Genomic DNA, 20141 nt, shown 5'->3' on the forward strand with positions numbered 1-20141 from the left:
TGGAAACCCAAGACAATGATGTGCATCCTTATGTTCTATTTCCAGAAAACTTGGCAAAGCAATTGAGTTGGAAGCAATAAAGCCAACGAACCAAGTTCTGAGTATGCAAGAGAAGAAGAGAAAATCCGTGAGTCAAAGCTTCTTCGTCTCTTAAAAACAAGATGTCTAGGGCTGGGTATAACTCAGTGGCAAAAACAAAACAACCCAAAAACCACTTGCATAAGCATGCTCAAGGCCCTAGGTTCAAACCCCAGCATAATAAAATGTTCCTAACAAACGAAAGGAAGAGGAGGTGAGGAAGAGGAAGGTGAAGCTGTGTGTTCTAGGCTAGCAACTTTCACATATGGTATTAAATGAAAAAGCAAGCTGAAAGAAATCAAATAATAGAATCTCAGCTGAAAGATCCTTCCCAAAATGTTAATAAGAATTACTCTGAGATGATAAAATTAGAGGTTATTTTCAAACTTTTGGTACTTTTTAAAAGGTCTTTTCAATTTTGTTAACTTTATCACTGAGCTACACCCCAGTCCCATAAGCACAATTTGTTTCAAAAGATGCTTTTCTACTTACCAATGTGAGATTACTTCTAAGTAATAGCTTTAACTCTTGAATATTCTTAAGACTAAAGGGCCGCATCAGGCATGCCTCTCCAGAGCAGCTGGTCATCATTAGAATGTCTTCTGCTCTGGGCATGCATGCACCTTTCCTTCCAGGACAGTTTCATTGTGTGTCCTCCCTCCTCAGTCTACCACAGTGTGTAGCCGCTTTAGACAATGCTTCCAGGCAGCATGCAGAGCTATTAATGAACACCACCGCAGTACTCGGATGGTGTGGGTTCAGGGCCAATACAGGGAAGAAGTGCTCAAGTCTTAGCAGGCAGTCCTTCCAAAAGGAAAAAATAGTCACCAGAGGAGTTTTTCAGGTGGGTTGTAAGTCACAAGAACTAAGGGAATTGGGAAAACTCAGATGGAAGAGGACTGGGAATAAATGAAACATAAATGCGTTAAGTGGAGTCGGGAAGTAGAGTTGGTGTTTGTATATATACGCATGTGTTCCACCAGAATGAATGGCCTATCTAGAGCTAAGGTAGTAGACAGAAAGTTACAAAAATTACTTAAAAGAAATATAATCATCTGCTTTTGCCAGCAACTTTAGTAAAACTCAAAGCAAACCTATATTTCATTTATTATAAAATATTTTACATACCATATAGTAATATGATAATTACATTTCATACTATAAGTTAATCAGCATTATGACAATTTATTGCAACACATTTGGTAGTTGATGTCTTGATCCTCCAGTCATTTGTCTCTATTATCTCCTGTTTGGGGGGGAGGAAGGGAGAGAGAGAGAGAGAGAGAGAGAGAGAGAGAGAGAGAGAGAGAGAGAGAGACTGGGCCTAGCTTGGGCTTTTAGGCCACACCTCCTAATCCTACTCAAACATTCCACCAACCAGGGACTAGACATTCAAATCTATGAGCCTCTGGAAGTCATTCTCATTCAAACCACCACAGGCTCAGCTCCATATACCAGGGCTCCACTCTCATGGTCCATCCACTTGCCAGAGTCCCACCTCTAAATGCTATGATGCTGCAGAAATAGGTTTTAACCTCTGAGTTTTGGTATTCATAGATATTTGATTAATAACATTGACTAAGCCAGAAAGCAACATTTTTTTTCTTTCTGTTTTTTTTTCTTTTTGATAGCTTGATAATGAAGTTGAAAAGACAGCAAATCTTGTTATTAACAACTGGAATCAGCAAATCAAGGCAAGTATACACAAACAGCATTTACATAAACAGTTTTCAGGATGGGACTTTTTGCTGTTGTGCACACATATTGGTGTGTCCTAATGCTTTTCTACACACCAATTGACCAGGAAATAACTCACCTGAGTTATCATATAGACGCATCATTCAACTAATCCAAAGCAGAAGATGACTCAAAATACGGTTACTGTTTCTGGTTAATATTTATGTGCCAAGAGCTGTGCGTTTGCATATTCAATCATCTCACCAACCAAGGTGATACGGGACTTTGGAATGTCAAGGTTATTTCCAAGGTTTTAAATCTGGTTAATGGTTAAACCAAGAAGTCTTAGAAGTTCTTGGACTCCAGAGTCACTGCTCTTTCCCATCATACTATATTGGCTGTCTCTCTGTGAAGTTTGAAATTTAGGGGAAGTAACAAACGCCATTTTAGTTTTTCATTGGTATAGGGTGTTAGTGATCTTTACCCTTGCTATGGAGAGGGCATTGTAAGGAGTGTGGTGATGTCAAAGGGAACACGTGTGTTGATTCTACAAGTGTACATGGTCTACCTCCTGTACACACTACACTAAGGCCTGCCCCTGGTTTTCAGTTACTTCAAAAGTTAGTTCAATAACAAATGCAGGAAACAGCACATGAATCCTTCTAGATAAATTTTGATTTGATGTGAGAAGCTAGAGAATTCCATTATTGGTTTTTAAGCTGCAGAAACAGCCGATGAGGTCCATCTGTACAGAAGATTATTCTAGAATAATCCTGTGTAGGAGGAGCTGCTTTGAGTAAGAAGGATGAGAGGCTGAGGAATCTGCTAAGAAAACCCGATCATGTCCTTGAAGAAGAGGTGCACTCCAAGAGCTGAACTCTTTCTTTTCATCTCCCAAAGGTTAATAGCCCAACAGAACCTTTGCAAGTAAACAGCCACCTATACCAAATAACCAGAGACGCCCTTGGAAGCAGCTGGCCTCAGACTTGCTTCTGAAGCTTCCGCTGAAATCAAAGACTCCAGAGACCAGGATGAGAGCTGTTCTAGGCAGACAATTCCTACCCTTGTGGCAGATGTACCGATAAAAAGAGACTCATGAGAGTCACATTGAGAACATATCTCAGAGTCTAAAAAAGCATCCAAACACTTGTTGTTAATTTTGCTCTTGATTTTCTGAGTTTTTTTAAAGAGGTTTGTTTTGAAAAAACAATTATCTGTCAACACTGAGTTCTCACAGGAAAGTCAATACAATGGATCAAAAGCTAGAGACAATGTTCTATAGCTGTTGGCTTCAAAGAACAAAAAGCACCTCCTATTATTCCCCAGTTTCTGATAAGCCGTTTTTCTAAATAATACGATTTTATTGTTTTATGAAGAATGACAAAGTCATTATAGATCACATGGAATTCTTGAGCTGCAATCATTTCCTCCCTCATTTCAATGCAGGAAGGGGCTCCACGTGTCAGTTGTGAAGCGCATGTCTGCTTCAGAGACAAAATTGCAAATTCTGAAGGACCGAGTACTCTTGACTCACACTCATTTATCATCAGGCATGTGACTAGGATCCTGAAGGGGCTGTGAGCAGCTTGTTCCTTGAGCTCCCTTGGGTAGCAGCAGCTTCACAAGTTTCAAGGAAGGCAGTCAGCTTCGCCGCTGATTCCCGAGGACAGGGAGTCCTGGACTTTTCCCCAATATGGTTTCATTTTATAGTCTGAACTCTTAGTCTGGGCTTGGTGGTAGAAGCCTGCAGTTCCAGCGCTCAGGAGGCCAAGGCCCCAGAGGAGTGTGAGTTCAAGGCAAGTTAGCAAATGTCTAACTCTCTTGCATATGATACCCACGATCATGACCAAATACACAGTGGTTCCTATCAGAGCATTTGCTGCTGTAGTACCTGGGGCATATTTTGAGATGAAGGATGGGGACAAAGAAGTAAAAAACTCACAATTATTCACAAACAGACCTCATTGCAAAATGGAAGAGCTTTTCTCTAAAGAGCAGTTTCTGCTTCCTTTTTTCTTTTTCCCTTCTCTTGCTTGTATGTTTCTGTCTCTAGGCTAAGAAAAAATTAATGATGAGTACCAAGAAGCACGAAGCACTTTTCCACCTCATAGAAAGCTCCAAGCAATCCGTGACCCAGAAGGAGAAGCAGAAGGTGAGCCATCACGGTAGCAGGTGCACACTACTTAGAGATATGGCTTCCTGCCCTCCGCAGGAATACAGAGAGCTGGCTGGCCCCTCCCTCCATAGGGATCTGTAGGTTGACCAAGCATGAAGAGGGACTTCAAAGTTGCCTGTGGTCACATAAGATTATCTAGCCCAACTCTTGTAGTAGTATGTGTTCCGTATTGGAAACTAAACCAGGTTGGGGATTTAGCTCAGTGGTAGAGCGCTTGCCTAGCAAGCACAAGGCCATGGGTTCAGTCCTCAACTCCAAGAAAAAAAAAAAAAGGAAACTAAACCATCCCACACTTTCTCTAACATGAAGTCTCCCCAAGGAAAGCAGCCAGCACCATTACAGTCCCCAAGATCCTTAGAAGGGAAAAGAAAATTGCCATTGCAAGTGACTCTATCATTTCATCTGAAGAAATTGTTAGGTGAGTAACTTAGATTCATTGTTAGCGAGAACTGGAAGGTTCTTATTTCTTCACATATCAGTCTTCACAGTTCAAAATGATCAGAACACATGTTGAATAATGAGCAGCCATGGAGGAAGCTAATTCATAATATGTGGAGATTCTCAGGACCAGGACATGTGCAAGCCTTCCCAGGCCTCATTAGAAGCTGTTATGCCTTGGTGTCGAGCAAGAGCAACCACAGAAAAGCTGGGGCAGCTGAGGGGGCATTTCCTTTCCTTCATTAGCAGCTTCCCTGGGAGGTGGAAGTCGCCAGTGCCCTCCACCCACCTTCCTACAGTGGGCCTGTAACCGTGACCTTTGCCTCTGATGACATCACCAATACCTCCCGTAGTCACTGGTTAAACTAGCGTCTGTTTTCTGTTGGTTTCTTTTGTTTTTGTTTTAAGTTCTAGAACTGAACCCCAGACCTGGCTTCCATTTCTCATGCACGTGGAAGTGCCTTATCACCAGAGTGCCCTCTGCACTGCTCAGCGGTTCTTCCTGTTTTCCTGCTTAGCAATCCCAGGTCTCACCAGAAGGTAGTCTAGACCCCCATCCTCTTCCCACGTCCATCCTTCCCACCCACTCGCAGAGGACTGCCATGTTTCTTACCTCACTACTCACCTTTATCTGCAAGGGAGAGCCCAATTCATCTTGTGTTCTGAGACTATGTCACCCTGCCCCTCAGACCCTCTTCTGATGATGTCCCTTGTCCTGCCTTAGAAAGCCCCCTCCTGCCCCACAATGGTTCTTCTGAATTCCCAAGTCCATCTTGGTCTGTTTAAGATGCTATGAGACGTTACAATAGCCTGGGAAGGTTGAACAGCAGAATATATTCCTCGTAGCCTTTAAAACAAAAACCTAAATAATGACTTTTAACTAACCCACAAATAAAAATGTCACACAGTTTAAGGAAGCCACCCAAACACTTGCCCAGTGCGTACATCTTACTGAACTTCTATATAGTCAGAGTGGTCAGAGTTCTAGAATCCTAGAGCTCAGGAGCCAGCATGGCCCAGATTCTGATGAGGGCCAAGACTTCAGTCATCTCTTCACAGCCTCATAAGGCAAAGAGAGAGCTCTGGTTTCATTTCATAAGGTTGTTGATCTCATTCATGAACACTCCATTCTTGAGACCCTTCCCAAAGACTCCCATTTCTAATGCAATGATGTAGAGAAGTTAGAATTCAACATACAAATTTGAGGGCACGCATCCACTTACTCCAATGCACCTCCTACCTTGGGAGAGCAGGAAGAGTCAGAGGCTTCATGGTCCTATCCATTCAACTGTATCGTTCTCTCTCCTGGACTAAGATCTATTTGAAGGGTTTCCACTTCCCTGTTCATTCTTCAAGCTACCCCGCACACTTCTTAGAACTGTTGTACACCATTTATCTCCCCTTCTAAAGACAGTCTCTTTGTTTAACTTTATCAGTATCCCATTCTTGGTCCCTTTACTTCCCTGGACATTTTACCTTTGGCTCCTTTATGGATGTCATTTTTTCCACCTGGCCCTTATGTATTGCTGTACCTGAGGATTTCTCCCCAGAGCCTCTCTATTTAATTCCTTGTTGTGTTTCCAATGTCCAACAAAAGATTCTCAATATCAAGCACTCAATAAATAATAGGTTCTCAATGTATATACTCCCAAAGCTTCAACTCTCCTTTCCACACTGACAGTGCCTGCATTTATATATCTAGCCATATCTGCCCCTAAACTGTCTCCTGGCACCTCTAAAAATCATCTCTTTCTACCTAAGATAAGTCTTTTCCCCTATATTTTCCAGGTCTCTGGATATCATTAGCTAGCATACCCTTCCAATTCTAACCCTTAAACCAATTGCTTCTTGAACTTGTTGGCATGTACACATCTCCCTGTCACTATTCACCCTGGCCATGACTGTCATTTGCCTGAATGATGGAACTAGCAAGTGGGCTGGCTCTGCCTGTGGTGTTGGCTCTTACTGTCACTCACATTCAGGGTGACTTTCCTGAAACTACTGTCATCTACATTCATTCTCTGCTGAAAAGTCTTCGAAGGCTTTCTAGTGCCTTCAGAATACGGGTTCCACTCTGTTCTGTGACCCGGTAAGACCTTCCCTGACTTCACCTTGTATCCTGCTCCACCATCGTCTCGGGCTGTTCTTCCTATGTCCTCTGGGCTCATCATTTCTTTCCCGTATCAGGGCACTGGATCGTTATCAGGTTAAAATTCACAAGCTCAAGTTTCTACGGATCCTGTGGCTCATTACACCTGAAATACGAAACTGAAAGTGCCTTGTATAGGTCATACATCACAGAACAGCAGTGTATTGACTGGAATAATAAAGTGAATAGTATTAATATTCAGCATCTTGAATGAATGTTCCCTATTATTATAACATTAGTCAAAATGTCCTTAAACATAAAGAGGGTCATTCATAAAATAACCAAAAAAAAAAGCCTCTATCTCTGTCCTTGAAACTACTAACATCAGGAGGGTTCTCCATGTCCTTCAAGTGTAGCTGGAGGACCAAATGCATAAGAGTCATCTGAGGACCTACTACAAACTCATTACAGAGCTAGCTAATGACTGAATATCTCTACTGGGGGCCCTAGAAGTTGCTACTTTACAAATACCAGTTCATACCTAAGAATATTAAAGCTGAGAATCACTTGTGCAATCCAAATCCTCATTTCTCAGAAATGGAATTGCTTGTCTGGACACTTTCATTAGCCATTTAAGTTATTGTGGTCCAGGGAGTTTTGATTTCCCAGAGACTTAGCAATCAGAATAGCAATGTCATGGATGGGACTGTGTAGCTAGAGTTTTCCTGCCTGGCCCACAGTCAGGGCAAATCTCTCTCACCTGCCAGTCCCACAGCCCCTCAGACCCAATCAAGTAAACACAGAGACTTATATTGGTTACAAACTGTATGGCCATGGCAGGCTTCTTGCTAACTATTCTTACAGCTTAAATTAATCCATTTCCATTAATCTATACCTTGCCACATGGCTCATGGCTTACCGGCATCTTTACATGCTGCTTGTCATCGTGGCGGCTGGCAGTGTCTCTCTGACTCAGCCTTCCACTTCCCAGCTTTATTCTCCTCCTTGTCCCACCTATACTTCCTGCCTAGCCAATGGCCAATCAGTGTTTTATTTATTGACTAATCAGGAACACATTTGCCATACAGAACATCCCACAGCAGGACTGTTTATGAGGGACAGATCCTTGGAGAGCAAAATGAAAGGAAACCATGTGTCTGCCTGTCTTTAACTTGAAGCTAACATGGGCGTGAATCTTAGGCTTAGTGTTATAGTCAGTGTCGGGTACATGGTGTGATATGTAGCTCACATATATTACCTCACTGAATCCTCCCAACAGCTCAGTGAAGTGGGAGCAGTCATCCCCATCAGAGAGGTAAAACAATCCTGTACCTGAGGAAAGTGAAGTAACTTCTCCTGCTGCAGGAGACACTTGATCCAGGATGCCTCATTCCAAAACTGTACCTCTAGCTTTACGATGACAGTTTGGCACCCTACCACAGAAACAGGTTTAAAAATCATATGAATTAACAAGTCTCTACTTGTCCTGGGAAGGAATGGAGAAACCTACAGATTGTGCCAGTAGATTGCTGTTGAGATCCCAGACCTGCATTGTAAATTGTCGGTTTCGGTCATTTGGCCTTCTTGATGTGAAGGGTGTTGACAAGTCACTTCATGTTTGAGAAAAGATTTCTTCAAGCACAGAACTGGGGGTATATTGAGAGGACATTCAATGCCCATTAATAGTTTTTTAAAAAAAAAATCTAGGTTTTGTCTTCTGCAGTAGCCATTACTTATAAAGAGCTGTAAAGTGAGAAACATTGGGCCATGTACGATTCATGAAATGACAAGAACCCTCTTGTAAATGTGTCGACGACTGTGTGACACTGATATTTTACTTTAGCTCCTCAACAAACTGAAAAAATCAACTGAAAAATTGGAAAAGGAAGATGAAAATTATTACCAAAAAAACATGGCAGGCTATTCTACTAGACTGAAGTGGGAAAACACCCTGGAAAACTGCTACAAGGTAAGTTGGATGTTCATGGTCTTCTTCTTCCGATGGGTTTTGTGTAACCTCGGAAGTGAAGGTTGGATCTACAGTCACGAGACCTGATGTCTTTCTTAGCTATGCTACTCACTTGTAGTATGGAGCCAGACAGACCACGTTCCCTCTCGTTGTCTCCATTTCTCCATGAACATGGTCCCCAGTGAAAGTTCATGGGCATCATTAGCCAGAGTTTCTGCCCCTAATTCTCAGTGGGGACTACGCTAACATCAAAAAGTTCTATCCCAGTAATGTAAATTAAGACTTAGGGACTGAAGATTCAGAAAGGAGTGTTAGCTGACTTAAACAGTGATCATGTGTGGAGTTTTCTGCACTGGACGATTTTGTTGGACAAGCAATATATAACAATAAATAACTCAAAACCTTAAAAGTGGTTGTTAGTAACACAGACACACAAAGAATGATTTCTGGGGGCTGGAGAGATGACTCTGTGGTTAAGAGTACTAGCTGCTCCTCCAAAAGATCCTGGTTCAGTGCTCAGCACCTGCATGTCAGTTCACAATCATCTGTAATTCCAGGTCCAGTGGAACTAACACCTCTTCTCGTCTCTGCACTCACTGCATGTGTGTGGTTCACATACATATGTGCAGGCACCATACCCACACACATACAATTTTTAAAATCTTTGTAAAAGAATGAGTTATGTCAAAATGACAAAGATAGGCAAAGATGTGAATACACAGGTCACAAAGAGAAAAATCAAAATCACTACTAAACACATGAAAAGATAATCATGTGTCAAAATTAGGAAGTGATAATATCTAGTATTGGCAAGGATGTTAGAAAATAAGAATTCTTGAACCTTTTTAATGAGATACTTAACACTATCTTAGAAAACAGAAATGTGGGCTTTGTCCGTAATATGGAAGTTCCCTTGTAGGGGTACATCCCGAAGAAAGGTTTAACCTGTACTTTAATAGTGAGGCACAAGAATGTTTAATACAGGATAGTTTCTAATTAGATGGTGAGAAAACATTGCACTCAGTCTTCATACCCATCAATAGAACACTTTTAAAGTGTGCTCTAATTTATAAAGTAGGCCAATTTTCACCTATAAATAAGCCAAGCCTATATTTAAATTGGAATTAACCTCAAAATAATGGTATTATAGAAAACAAATCATTTATACATCCATGTAGAAAAATTTCAACTCATACCTAATGTATATTGAGTTGATATGTTTGTAAACAGATATGTAGTGTCCAGACCTGTGTTGAACCAGGGAAATGGAAGTCCTGTGGGCACACAATAAGACTGCAGTATACAGCCACTCAGCTTGTGAATGACTGACTCCTGATGACCAATACAGCCACTTCCCAGGGCTACAATCTACTTCAAATACGTATGAACAGCTTTGCTGATCTGTTAGCAAATCAACACAGACATTATCATCAGCCTAGTTAGGTTCCTATTGCTACAACAAAGCAGGATGGCTAAAAGCAACTTGAGGAGGAAAGGGTGTGTTTGGCTGACAGGTTACAGTCCATCATGGAGGACGCCCAGGCAGGAACCTGGAGGCAGGAACTCAAGCAGAGACCATGGAGGAGCTCTGCTCACTGTTTTTCTCTCTAGGACTTGCTCAGCTACCTTTCTTATACAGACCAGGACTACATCCACAAGGGTAAAACCACCTACAGTGGGCTGGACCTTCCCACTTTTATCATTAATCAAGAAAATGCCCCACAGGCTTGCCTCTAGGCCAGCTGGATGGGGGCATTTTCTCAATTAAGATTCCTTCTTCCAAAATGACCCTAGCTTATGGCGAGTTGACAAAACAAAACAAAAACAAAAAATAACCAGCATAATCATATGAAACAATTATCAACTCTGGTTGGTAAGAACTTGAATATTTATTTTTGTTTCATTTTTGTGTATGTGTTCTAAGGTGTTTTTTTTCTTTAATGTTTAGAACAGTTACATTTGAAAGAAGAAAAAGAAAACAAGTAACCTAGGGACTAACCTGTATCAAGTGTGTAGCATTCAGTGTTGAACTAAGTATGTTCATGTGCATTATATTTTATTTCACAACCTTATAAGGAAAATAATAATTTTATTCCCCATTGATATATAAGGAAAGTGAGGCTAAAGAGGCGAAGCTGCTTGCCCAACATAGTTTTGAGATTCAGTATGCTCTTACTCCAATAAGAACTGGGAGAGGGAAGGTTATAAGCAAGCAGGGACTGGAGGGCCGAATAGTCTTCTGAGTTCAGTCACTTTCAGGGAGGGGTAGATGCAGAGTTAGAGAAGAGATGGGAACTCCAACCAAAGAGGAAAGGAAATAACACAAGAGGAAGCCCTTCTTTCATCCAGTTATTGCTTTGATGATGATGATGTTGTTGTTGTTGTTGTTGTTGAGACAAGGTCTCACTCTGTAGCCCAGGCTGGCCTTCAACTCCTGGTGGTCCTCCCACACTAGCTTCTCAAGTACTGAGATTATAAGTGTGTACTTCTGTGTGGATAATTATATCAATGAACATAGGATCCTGGCACCTCCCTTGTTGATGCTGAGTGGATTCCAGATCTAGATGAGGAAGGATTTAAATACTAACCCTATCCATCTGAAGTCTTGGCTCTGACCTTTCCTCGGCTCCTAGGACTTCCGATGAAGCTATAGCTTTCCAGAAGGCCAGCTTCCAAGGACTGCTCTGATGACAGATGTCTAGGCCCCCTTCAAGGGCTACAAGAAAAACATGTATCCCCTCCGTCTTCCTCATCCTGTACCTGTGTCACAGCAGTAGATGACAGCAGCAGGTCTTCCTTGTCATAGCTGACGTCAGACTGGTCTTTGGTGGTGTGAGATATTACTGACACTGTTACTATCACAGGATTTTACTACCTCTAACTCCTTAATCTGTCCCCTTTTCTCCAGGAAAAAGCGTCCCATGCCCATAATCCTAGCTCTCAGGAGGCAGAAGCAGGATGATTATCTCAAGTTTGAGGCCGGTTTGGTCTAGACAGCAAGTTCCAGGCCAGCCAGTATCATTTAGCAAGACCCCATCTCAGAAAAATTAGAGTCCTCCTCCCTCACTCCACTCTCTCTTTCAGTAGTTCATTATTTTATTTTAATCGCATCATTGTGGAAATTCTCTTCTTCCCTGGCAAAGTCCTGCTATGGTAACAAGGTATACATTCATTTACATTCCAAAGGAGCTTCTTTCAGCTTCAGCTTTTTGTTGTTTTTTCAGAATTGAAGTTGTGTACAGAATCGACTCAAAGGCACAATGCTCAGAAGAGTAGGATTCTCTTTTACCCCTCTTGAGTCCCAGCCCCACTGTGCTGTAGGCCATTGGGGTCTGCTCTTCCTCTCCTGTAGCTGTCAGAGCCCCTGTGATCCTAACTTCCTCTGAGCTGTCTTCCGTCTCCTGAGCACCAGTCCACACTCACTGGACCTGAATGGAGAGAGACTGTAGTGTTCTTCCCGCTGCACACCGACCCTCAATAACGATGTTCTCACTTGGCAGTACCTTAGCTCCTATGAACTTAGTCTATAGCCACAAGTCACTGGCTCACATGTTTCTGTACATTCTATGTCTTTATTTATAAATTCAAGCATGAAATGTTAAGTCCATGAAGACATGTAACACTGCACTGAACTGCACCAAGTCAGTGCTGATTATCTCTGAGTGGGAGAACAATGAATGGTTTTTAGAATGTATTTGTGTGTGTATGTGGCTTTAAGACAGTGTCCCAAAGCACCAGGGGGCCTGCTAAAATTCACCCAGACATGGTGACTCAGAACCTCTGCATGATGTTGGGAAGGGTCCGGGGGACTTCTAGGCTTACTGTAGTTTGAAGTTCTTGCTATGGAAACAGTATGATACATCTTCTGTTTGAAAGCTCTTCAAATGAAAATGCAACCCCTCCAAGATCCTCTATTAGTTCCCTGAGACCAGAGCAGCAGAAACTGGAGAGAATGAATGAAGAGCATGAATTATATGAGTCCAGACAGGCTCTAAATCTGCCATCCCTTGGTCACTCTCTGACCACACTTCCTTGGCCTGTGCTGTCGAACAGCTGGAGGCCCTCCAGAATGTCTTGTCTCTCTGTCAACCATTTTTACACAGAAAGAACAAGACACTAGAAAGCAATAACTCATTAAATGAGATATGGATTTTCCCCTTTGCACAGTGGAATTCATTTCTGCCTCTTCTCATGAGCAAACACAAATCATTTTAATGATTTCCCTGAAATGTAATTAAAGCTGTTAAACATCCCCATCTCTACAAAAGGACACCAGTTATTCTAATCTCAGATTGATGCTTGTGGTCCTGTGCTTATCGATGTAAAGAAACAGCTATTCCCCAGAATGCAGTGTGTCCAGAGCCTGACACATTCTCTGCCCCCACGCCCTTTGCCTGCATCGCTAAACTGGAACAACTGATTTCTGGGTTTTTAAAAGTAGGGTAAGGACTTTTTTTTTTCCTTTTAGAGGTGATCCAAACCAATGAACTGCATTTGTCTGACATGTTTGTTATGAGATGTTTTAATGCTTGCCTTCGAGGAATCAATCTGTTTGATAGGCTACTTTTCTGTGTCTTTAATTCTTTATCTGGAAAGCAAAAGGACAGTTGGTCACATTGGATTTGCTGATGCCTGTGATTTTAGAGAGTCTCAGGAGACACTGGCAGTTGCAGAGGCACTGGCTCCCGTGACTTACAAAAACGGTGCAGCCGTCTTATCAGCTGGCTGTGCGGGCGTGTAACTCCGGCCTTCCCATCAACGCGTCAGTATGGGGAGGGGAAATCTACATTTGTGTTGGCACAGATGTGTTCTGTTGTTGTTGATTGCTTGGTTGCTTCCATTTGAAGAAACATTAAAATGATCTTATACCAACAAACAAATAATAGCATACCATAATACACTGGGATATCTATCATTTAGCCTTAAAGACACATCTACAACATGGACGGACTTTAAAGACACAGATGATGATTCTTCCTGCTTGGGGCATACATTAGTTAAGTTCAGAGAATAAGAAAGTTGAATGGTACCTGTCAGGGCTGGGAGGAGGAGGGGTAGGCAGTTATTACTTCATGAGTATAGAGTTTCCTTTTTTGCCAGATGAAAAGTGGCGTGGAGATCAGGCTGGTGAGGGATGCAGAGCAAAGAACAGTGAGCTGTATCTTTAAAATGATGTTGTTTATATGATATAAATCCTATCATGCTTAAAATTCGAATTCAGATTGCAAATGTTGGTGGCTATGTACAGCAGATTAAATAATAGCACAAGGATGGAGGAGGACATCAAATGATCCGTCCAGGGCTGACCTTTGACTTTATGCTACCCCACCTGTTCACCCAAAGCCTTGATACCCAGCCATGCCTCTTCCTTGTGGCAATGGTACCCACCAATTTCCCCAGAGCTTTGACCTTATTGAAACAACCTGTGGAGAATGTTGTCTTAGGCACCTGCCATCTCTGTCAAAGCTCAAAGTCCTCTGGACATCTCGAGTGCAGCCTGCACTGTTCCAACACGGCCTATAAATCTCCCCTGAACACTTCACTTAGCCTCAGCTGTTAAACTTCTCCACCCATTCTAAAAGCCACAAATCAGCAAATGAGTGCCTAGAATCCATAACTCACTTGCTCTAGAATGTTAGTAGCCAGTGAAGCTATCAGTGTAACCTTAACACGCCTAACCAGTGCGTGCTCCTTGCTTCCTTATCCACCCTTGTTAGCTAAAAGTCATTAAAATCCAGCTGTGGAATTTTTGTTATCCCACATAAAACATGGGGACCATGTTTTTACCTTTAATCAATAGACTCTGACGCCCCAGATATAATATAGGTTAGCATTAAGAACTGATTATACATACATTATACACAGTTTTTCCTCCCTCCTCTCCTCCTGTTCACTCCCCCAGCCTCCTTTCTCCCCACCCTCCCCCACTCCACAGAAAGGGTAAGGCCTCCTATGGGAGTCAACAAAGCTTGTCAAGTTGAGGCAGGACCAAACTTCAACCCCCACACCCTCCCCACCTCCCACCCTCTCATCAAGGCTGGGTGAGGTATCCCACCATAGAGAACAGGTTCCAAAAAGTTAGCTCTTGTGCCAAGGACAGATCCCGGTCCCTCTGCTAGGGGCGCCACAAACAGACTAAGCTACACAACTGTCACCCACAGGCAGAGGGCCTAGGTCAGTCCCATGCAGGCTCCCTAGCTGTTGGTCTAGAGTCCATGAGCTTCCATGAGCTCAGGTCAGCTGTCTCTGTGGGTTTCCCCATCATGATCTTGACTCCCCTTGCTCATATAATCCCTCCCCCCTCTCTTCAACTGGACTCCCAGAGCTCGGCCTGGTGCTTGGCTGTGGATCTCTGCATCTGCTTCCATCAGTTACTGGATGAAGGTTCTACGATGACAGTTAGGATATTCACAGGGGAGGGCCAGTTCAGGTGCCCTCTCCACTATTGCTAAGAGTCTTAGCTGGGGTCATCCTTATGGATTCCTGGGAGTTTCCCTGGCACCAGGTTTCTCCCTAACCCCATAATGGCCCCCTCTATCAAAATATCTCTTTCATTGCTCTCCCTCTCCATCCCTTCCATAACTTGGCCATCCCGATTCCTTATGTTCCCATCCCCCATTCCCTCCCCTCTACCACCACCACTCCACCCCCATTTTACCCAGGAAGGAGAGGAGAAAGGGGAAACTGTGGTTGGCACGTAAAATAAATTTTAAAAATTTAATTAAAAAAATAAAATGCAGAAAAAAAGAAGTGTCCCAAATGCTTATGGCCTCTACTACTGCTACCATGCCATCTGCTGCCAAGAATGCCTCTGTAGCCTCGAGGGGGTGCCCCGTGATTGGTTAACTGAGGAAGAGGAGAAGAGGGACTGGTTTACTGATGGGTCTGCACATTAGGCATCACCCAGAAGTGGACGGTAGCAGCAGTACAGCTCCTTTCTGGAACAAGCCTGAAAGGCATTGTCAGAGAAAACAAATCTTCACAGTAGGCAGAACTGCTGGCAGTACACATGCTCGTGACATTATTTGGAAGGAGAAATGGGCAGATGTGTGCTTGCTAACTGGTTCATGGGCTGTAGCCAATGGATTGGCTGGATGGTCAGGGACTTGGAAAGAGTATGGTTGGGCAATTGGTGGGAAAGATTTCTGCAGAAGAAATACGTGGATATATGCGCTGGCTATTCTTACGTCAACTTGACACACAAACTAGATGTATCTAAAAGGGGTTAGTTGAGAAACTGCCTTCAGAAGATCCAGATGTAAGACATTTTCTTAATCCGTTATTAATGGGGAAGGACCCAGGCCATTGTGGGTGCTGCCATTCATAGGTTGGTGGTCCTGGGTTCTATAAGAAAGCAGGCTGAGCAAGCCACAGGAAGCAAGCCAATAAGCAGCCCCCCTCCATGGCCTCTGCATCAGCTCCTGCCTCCAGGTTCCTGCCCTGCTTGAGTTCCTGTTCTGACATCTTCCAATGATAGACTGTGATCTGAAAGTGTAAACGAAATAAATTGTTCCCCCCCCCCAAAAAAAAAAACCAAGAACTGATTATAATTGGAGATTCCACTCTTATCAGGTAGTTTTTTGAAGACTAGAGAATGGGGGTTGGAGAGATGGCTCACTGGTTAAAGAGACCCTCAGGCACCAGGCACACATGTGGCACAAATACATATGTACAGGCAAAACACTCATACACATAAAATAAGACCAATAAATATGCTTACAATACCAAAGAACGCTCCCTACTGGCTATCTTTCTCTCTTTCTTTCTTTCTTTCTTTCTTTCTTTCTCTCTTTCTTTCTTCCTTCCTTTCTTTCTTTTTTTTTTTTTTTCTCAAGACAGGGTTTCTCTGCGTAGCTTTGTGCCTTTCCTGGAACTCGCTTTGTAGACCAGGCTGGCCTTGAACTCACAAAGATCCGCCTGCCTGTGCCTCCCAAGTGCTGGGATTAAAGGCATGCGCCACCACCGCCCGGCTAGCTATCTTTCATAGTGCTGGAATGTTCTACACAAAGGTGCTAGGGGAGAAAAGTAGTCAACAGTCTTATCTAACTATGAATGCTACAGTAAAGATTAGCTTGGTAATTGATATGATCACTGGTGTAGGAGTAGCACGGATGTTATGGGAGTAAACAAATGCTTTCTAACTGGATTTAAAACCATGCGCTGCCAGACAGAACTCATCCATGATATTGTTAACAAGGTCAAAATCCCAGGGCTCGCTAGGTCATAGGCCCTAGGGGAAACCCTAATATTCTGCTAAATGAACTGCCCCTGGAGTTCTCATCTTTATATCCATTAGATTAGTTCATCTTGTGACTTTCATCAGAGAAGGTTATTCTTGTAGTAGATAGCTAAAGCAGAAACTCAAAACTGGTCGAAGTGCAGAGAATTGGATTGTGGAGTGCTCAGCCCTAAATGGGACATTTATGGCACACACAATGATCAGGGGTCATCGTGGAAGAGGGGACAGAATGACTGTAAGTGAAGAGGAAATGGACATGCGCATCCAACAGTATCCACTGGAAAAGACAGCACTGTTGCACACACGGACTCACACAGCTGTGGCTGTGCATGTAGGACTTACACCTGATCAAGCCAGCCAATGTTCAGCGTGGATGGAGCAGGGGCTCATGAAGCCCCACCCCAACTGAAGAGCTACTGACAACTGATGTCTTCTGGTTGATGGAGAGTCCATTTTCTTCAGGGATGCCGGCTCATGCAGGCAGCACTGATTTGACTCAGTGGGCTTAAAGCAGAGCACATAAAGTTGGGAGGGGAGAGTGGTGGAGGGAATAAGGAAGGGATGGGAGGAGAGGGAAACAAAGTGGATTTGAGCAAAACACATTAAATGCATGTGTGAAATTCTCAAATAATAAAAAAAAAATTGTCCAAAAAAAGCTATGAGGGCTGGAGAGATGGCTTAGTGGTTAAGAGCACTTGCTGCTCTTACAGAGGACCCGCATCCAGTCTCCAGTACCTCCTATAACTTTAGTTCCAGGGGATCCAACACCTTCTGGTCTCTGTGGGTACCTGCATGTATGTGGTAAACATAAACTCATGCAGGTACACACACACACACAGACACACACACACACACACACACACACACACACACACACACACACACACACACGACGGTGGTACATGCCTATCATCCCACCTGTAACTCTTGTATGCAGCATGCACAAGTAAGAGGATCAAAAGTTCAAAGTCATCCTATGGGTGTCATTCATAGCAAGTTTGGGGCTAGCCTTGGCTACATGAGAGCTTGTCTCAAAAAGTAAAAAAAAAAAAAAAATGACAAGAGAACGTGTAACCTTTTTGTTGTTTGTCCATCTCTTTATTTAATTTATAGATGTTTTTGCAATGAAAAACTTAAAACACAATATCATTTTCAACCCCCTCCTATGTTACTCTCCGCTGACTTTGTCTCAAATTCACGCCCTCTTTTTCTTTATTATTGTTATAGCTTATTCTAACATGGAATAGAGTCACAACCAATTAAAATTCCTAGAAGAAATCCCATGCTAGGAACAAAAATGGGTTGAGTGCCTGGCACTAAATGGGGGAATTGCCAGTAGAAGAATTCTGCCCAAGAAGACTTGCTATAGCTCTTCTGGTAGCTTACCTAACAGATGGCTTGTAGGTGCATTTTTCTTCCCTTTTTAAAAATGATTTATTTTATTTCTGTTTATGTTATTTGTTTTATTTCTGTTTTTGTGTGTATGTGTGGTCTGCCTGGTGTGGGTCCTTGGAACTGAACTCAGGTCCTCTGGAAGAGCAACAAATACTCTTAAGCACTGAACAATCTCTCCAGCCCCTTCTTTTAGCTTTTCTACAAACTGCACACAAGGCTAAGAAGAAGCTGAGAAATAAACTTGTTTCTTATCATCAATTTTTGAAAGTATTTATTTGTGTGTGTGTGCGCGCACACGTGTGTACGTGCATGCAAATGCACACAGTACAACAATGAATTCTTGCCACCAAGCATGTGTGGAGGTCACAGGACATCTCTAGGACTTGGTTTTCTCCTTCCATCATGTAACAGAGGTCAGACCATCTCACTGGCCCTCTTTTTTTTTTTTTTAATCAGTTCCTATCTCCAATCCTTCTGACGAATCATCTAATGATCCATGGATCATTATATTATCTGCACTCTTACAGAGACAGGAAGGAGAATGTGCCTTGCTTGTATTGTCAACAATTTTGGAAGTATTTGGTGTCTAACACCGCTTCTAAGATATGAAGATGGGTCTTCTTAGGTTTTAGTCTCTTCTAAAACATCAAAGATGCGTCTCAATGCCTTCATTTATCTTTTTCTCCTTTTTTGTAAACAGCAGGTAACTTGTAGCGTCTGCCCACATGCTGTGTGCAGGCAGAGGATCACAGGGAAGCTCATGAGTTAAATCCATCTTAAATGGGGGTATTAGGACAGACAGCGAGTCATATCCCTGTCCTGGGAATCTCCTTCTACTGCAGTTTGGATATACCATAGTGAGAGGCACATCAGGAGAGTTTGCTCAGGCTATCTCACAGTGGGGTAGGTGACTGTGTGGGAGGGGTGACTGTGTGGGAGGGGTGACTGTGGTGGTGACCAACTTTGCAGAACACATGCTTGATCTTCCCTCATTTTTTTTTCCTCTCCTCTTCAGAGCATGCTGGAGCTAGAGAAGGAAAGAATTCAACTTTTATGCAATAACTTAAACCAGTACAGCCAACATATTTCCCTTTTTGGACAAACGCTGACCACAGTGAGTAGTGGAGACTGATCCATTTCTGGTGTGCATGGTAAGGGTGACAGGTAACAGTTCTTCACCGACCTGCTCTCCTTTGCAGAGCCACACACAGATCCACTGTGCCATCAGCAAGGTTGATGTTGAGAAAGACATCCAGACTCTAATGGAAGAAACCGCAATCCTGTCCACAGAAAACAAATCTGAGTTCCTACTGACTGACTACTTTGTAAGTATGGAGTGGCAGGAAGCGACCTTAACTGGGCGCCTTGGCCATTGAGAAGTCATGCTGAAAACAATGTTAATCCCCACCCTAGTCTCCTGTAGCCCAAAGCTGACCTTTGAACTCTTGATCTTCTTGCAGTGATATCCCCTTGGAAGGCTAGCCAAGTTTTAGTTTGGGTCTTTGTCTTAGTGGGTCTTGCCTGCTTCCCGAACAGAATACAACAGACTTGGTAATTGACAGAGATTAGAAACTTAGTTGGATTACGGTTCTGGCGGCTGGGAAGTCCTGGAGGACTGAGTCTGTCGAGGGTCTTCTTTGATGCATCAGAACAGGACAGGAAAATGGCATCCCATGGGCAAGAGAGCAAGGGTTGAACTTACTTCTGTGACAAACTCATTCCCATGACAATGACATTAGTCCACTCACGAGGGAGAGCCCTCATCTTTAATCTCCTCTGAAAGTCATCTTCTCAGTATTTCTGCCTGGGGGATTGTTTCTTTTCTTTCTTTCTTTTGCTTCTCTTCTTTTTTTCTTTTTCTTTTTCTTTTTTTATTCTCATACAATAGATCCCAATTGCAGCCTTCCCTCCCTCCCTCCCAGTCCCCCTGGACACACACACCTCCCCTCGCCCCTAGGTCCACTGCTCCTCCATTTCTCTTTAAAAAAGGAGCAGGCAAGGTGGGGGTGGTGTGAATCATGCCTTTAATCGCAGTACTTGGGAGCTAGAGGCAGGAGGATCTCTATGAGTTCGAGGCCAA

The 20141-nt window shown here is 43.0% G+C and overlaps 1 protein-coding gene across 3 annotated transcripts in view; it reads left to right on the top strand.

Moving 5' to 3' along the window:
* The window catches only part of Nostrin (nitric oxide synthase trafficking), a 61968-nt gene that overhangs the window by 28136 nt on the left and 13691 nt on the right, over positions 1–20141 (top strand). For all 3 annotated transcript variants that reach the window (XM_052725350.1, XM_052725352.1, XM_052725351.1), the window contains 6 exons: positions 46–127; positions 1710–1772; positions 3809–3907; positions 8302–8427; positions 19077–19175; positions 19261–19386. In XM_052725350.1, coding sequence (XP_052581310.1) covers positions 46–127; positions 1710–1772; positions 3809–3907; positions 8302–8427; positions 19077–19175; positions 19261–19386 — 595 coding nt within the window. The remainder of the gene's footprint in view (positions 1–45; positions 128–1709; positions 1773–3808; positions 3908–8301; positions 8428–19076; positions 19176–19260; positions 19387–20141) is intronic.

This window comes from Peromyscus californicus, unplaced genomic scaffold (assembly GCF_007827085.1).
Source record: "Peromyscus californicus insignis strain IS unplaced genomic scaffold, ASM782708v3 Scaffold_7__1_contigs__length_154581171, whole genome shotgun sequence".
Lineage (NCBI taxonomy): Eukaryota > Metazoa > Chordata > Mammalia > Rodentia > Cricetidae > Peromyscus > Peromyscus californicus.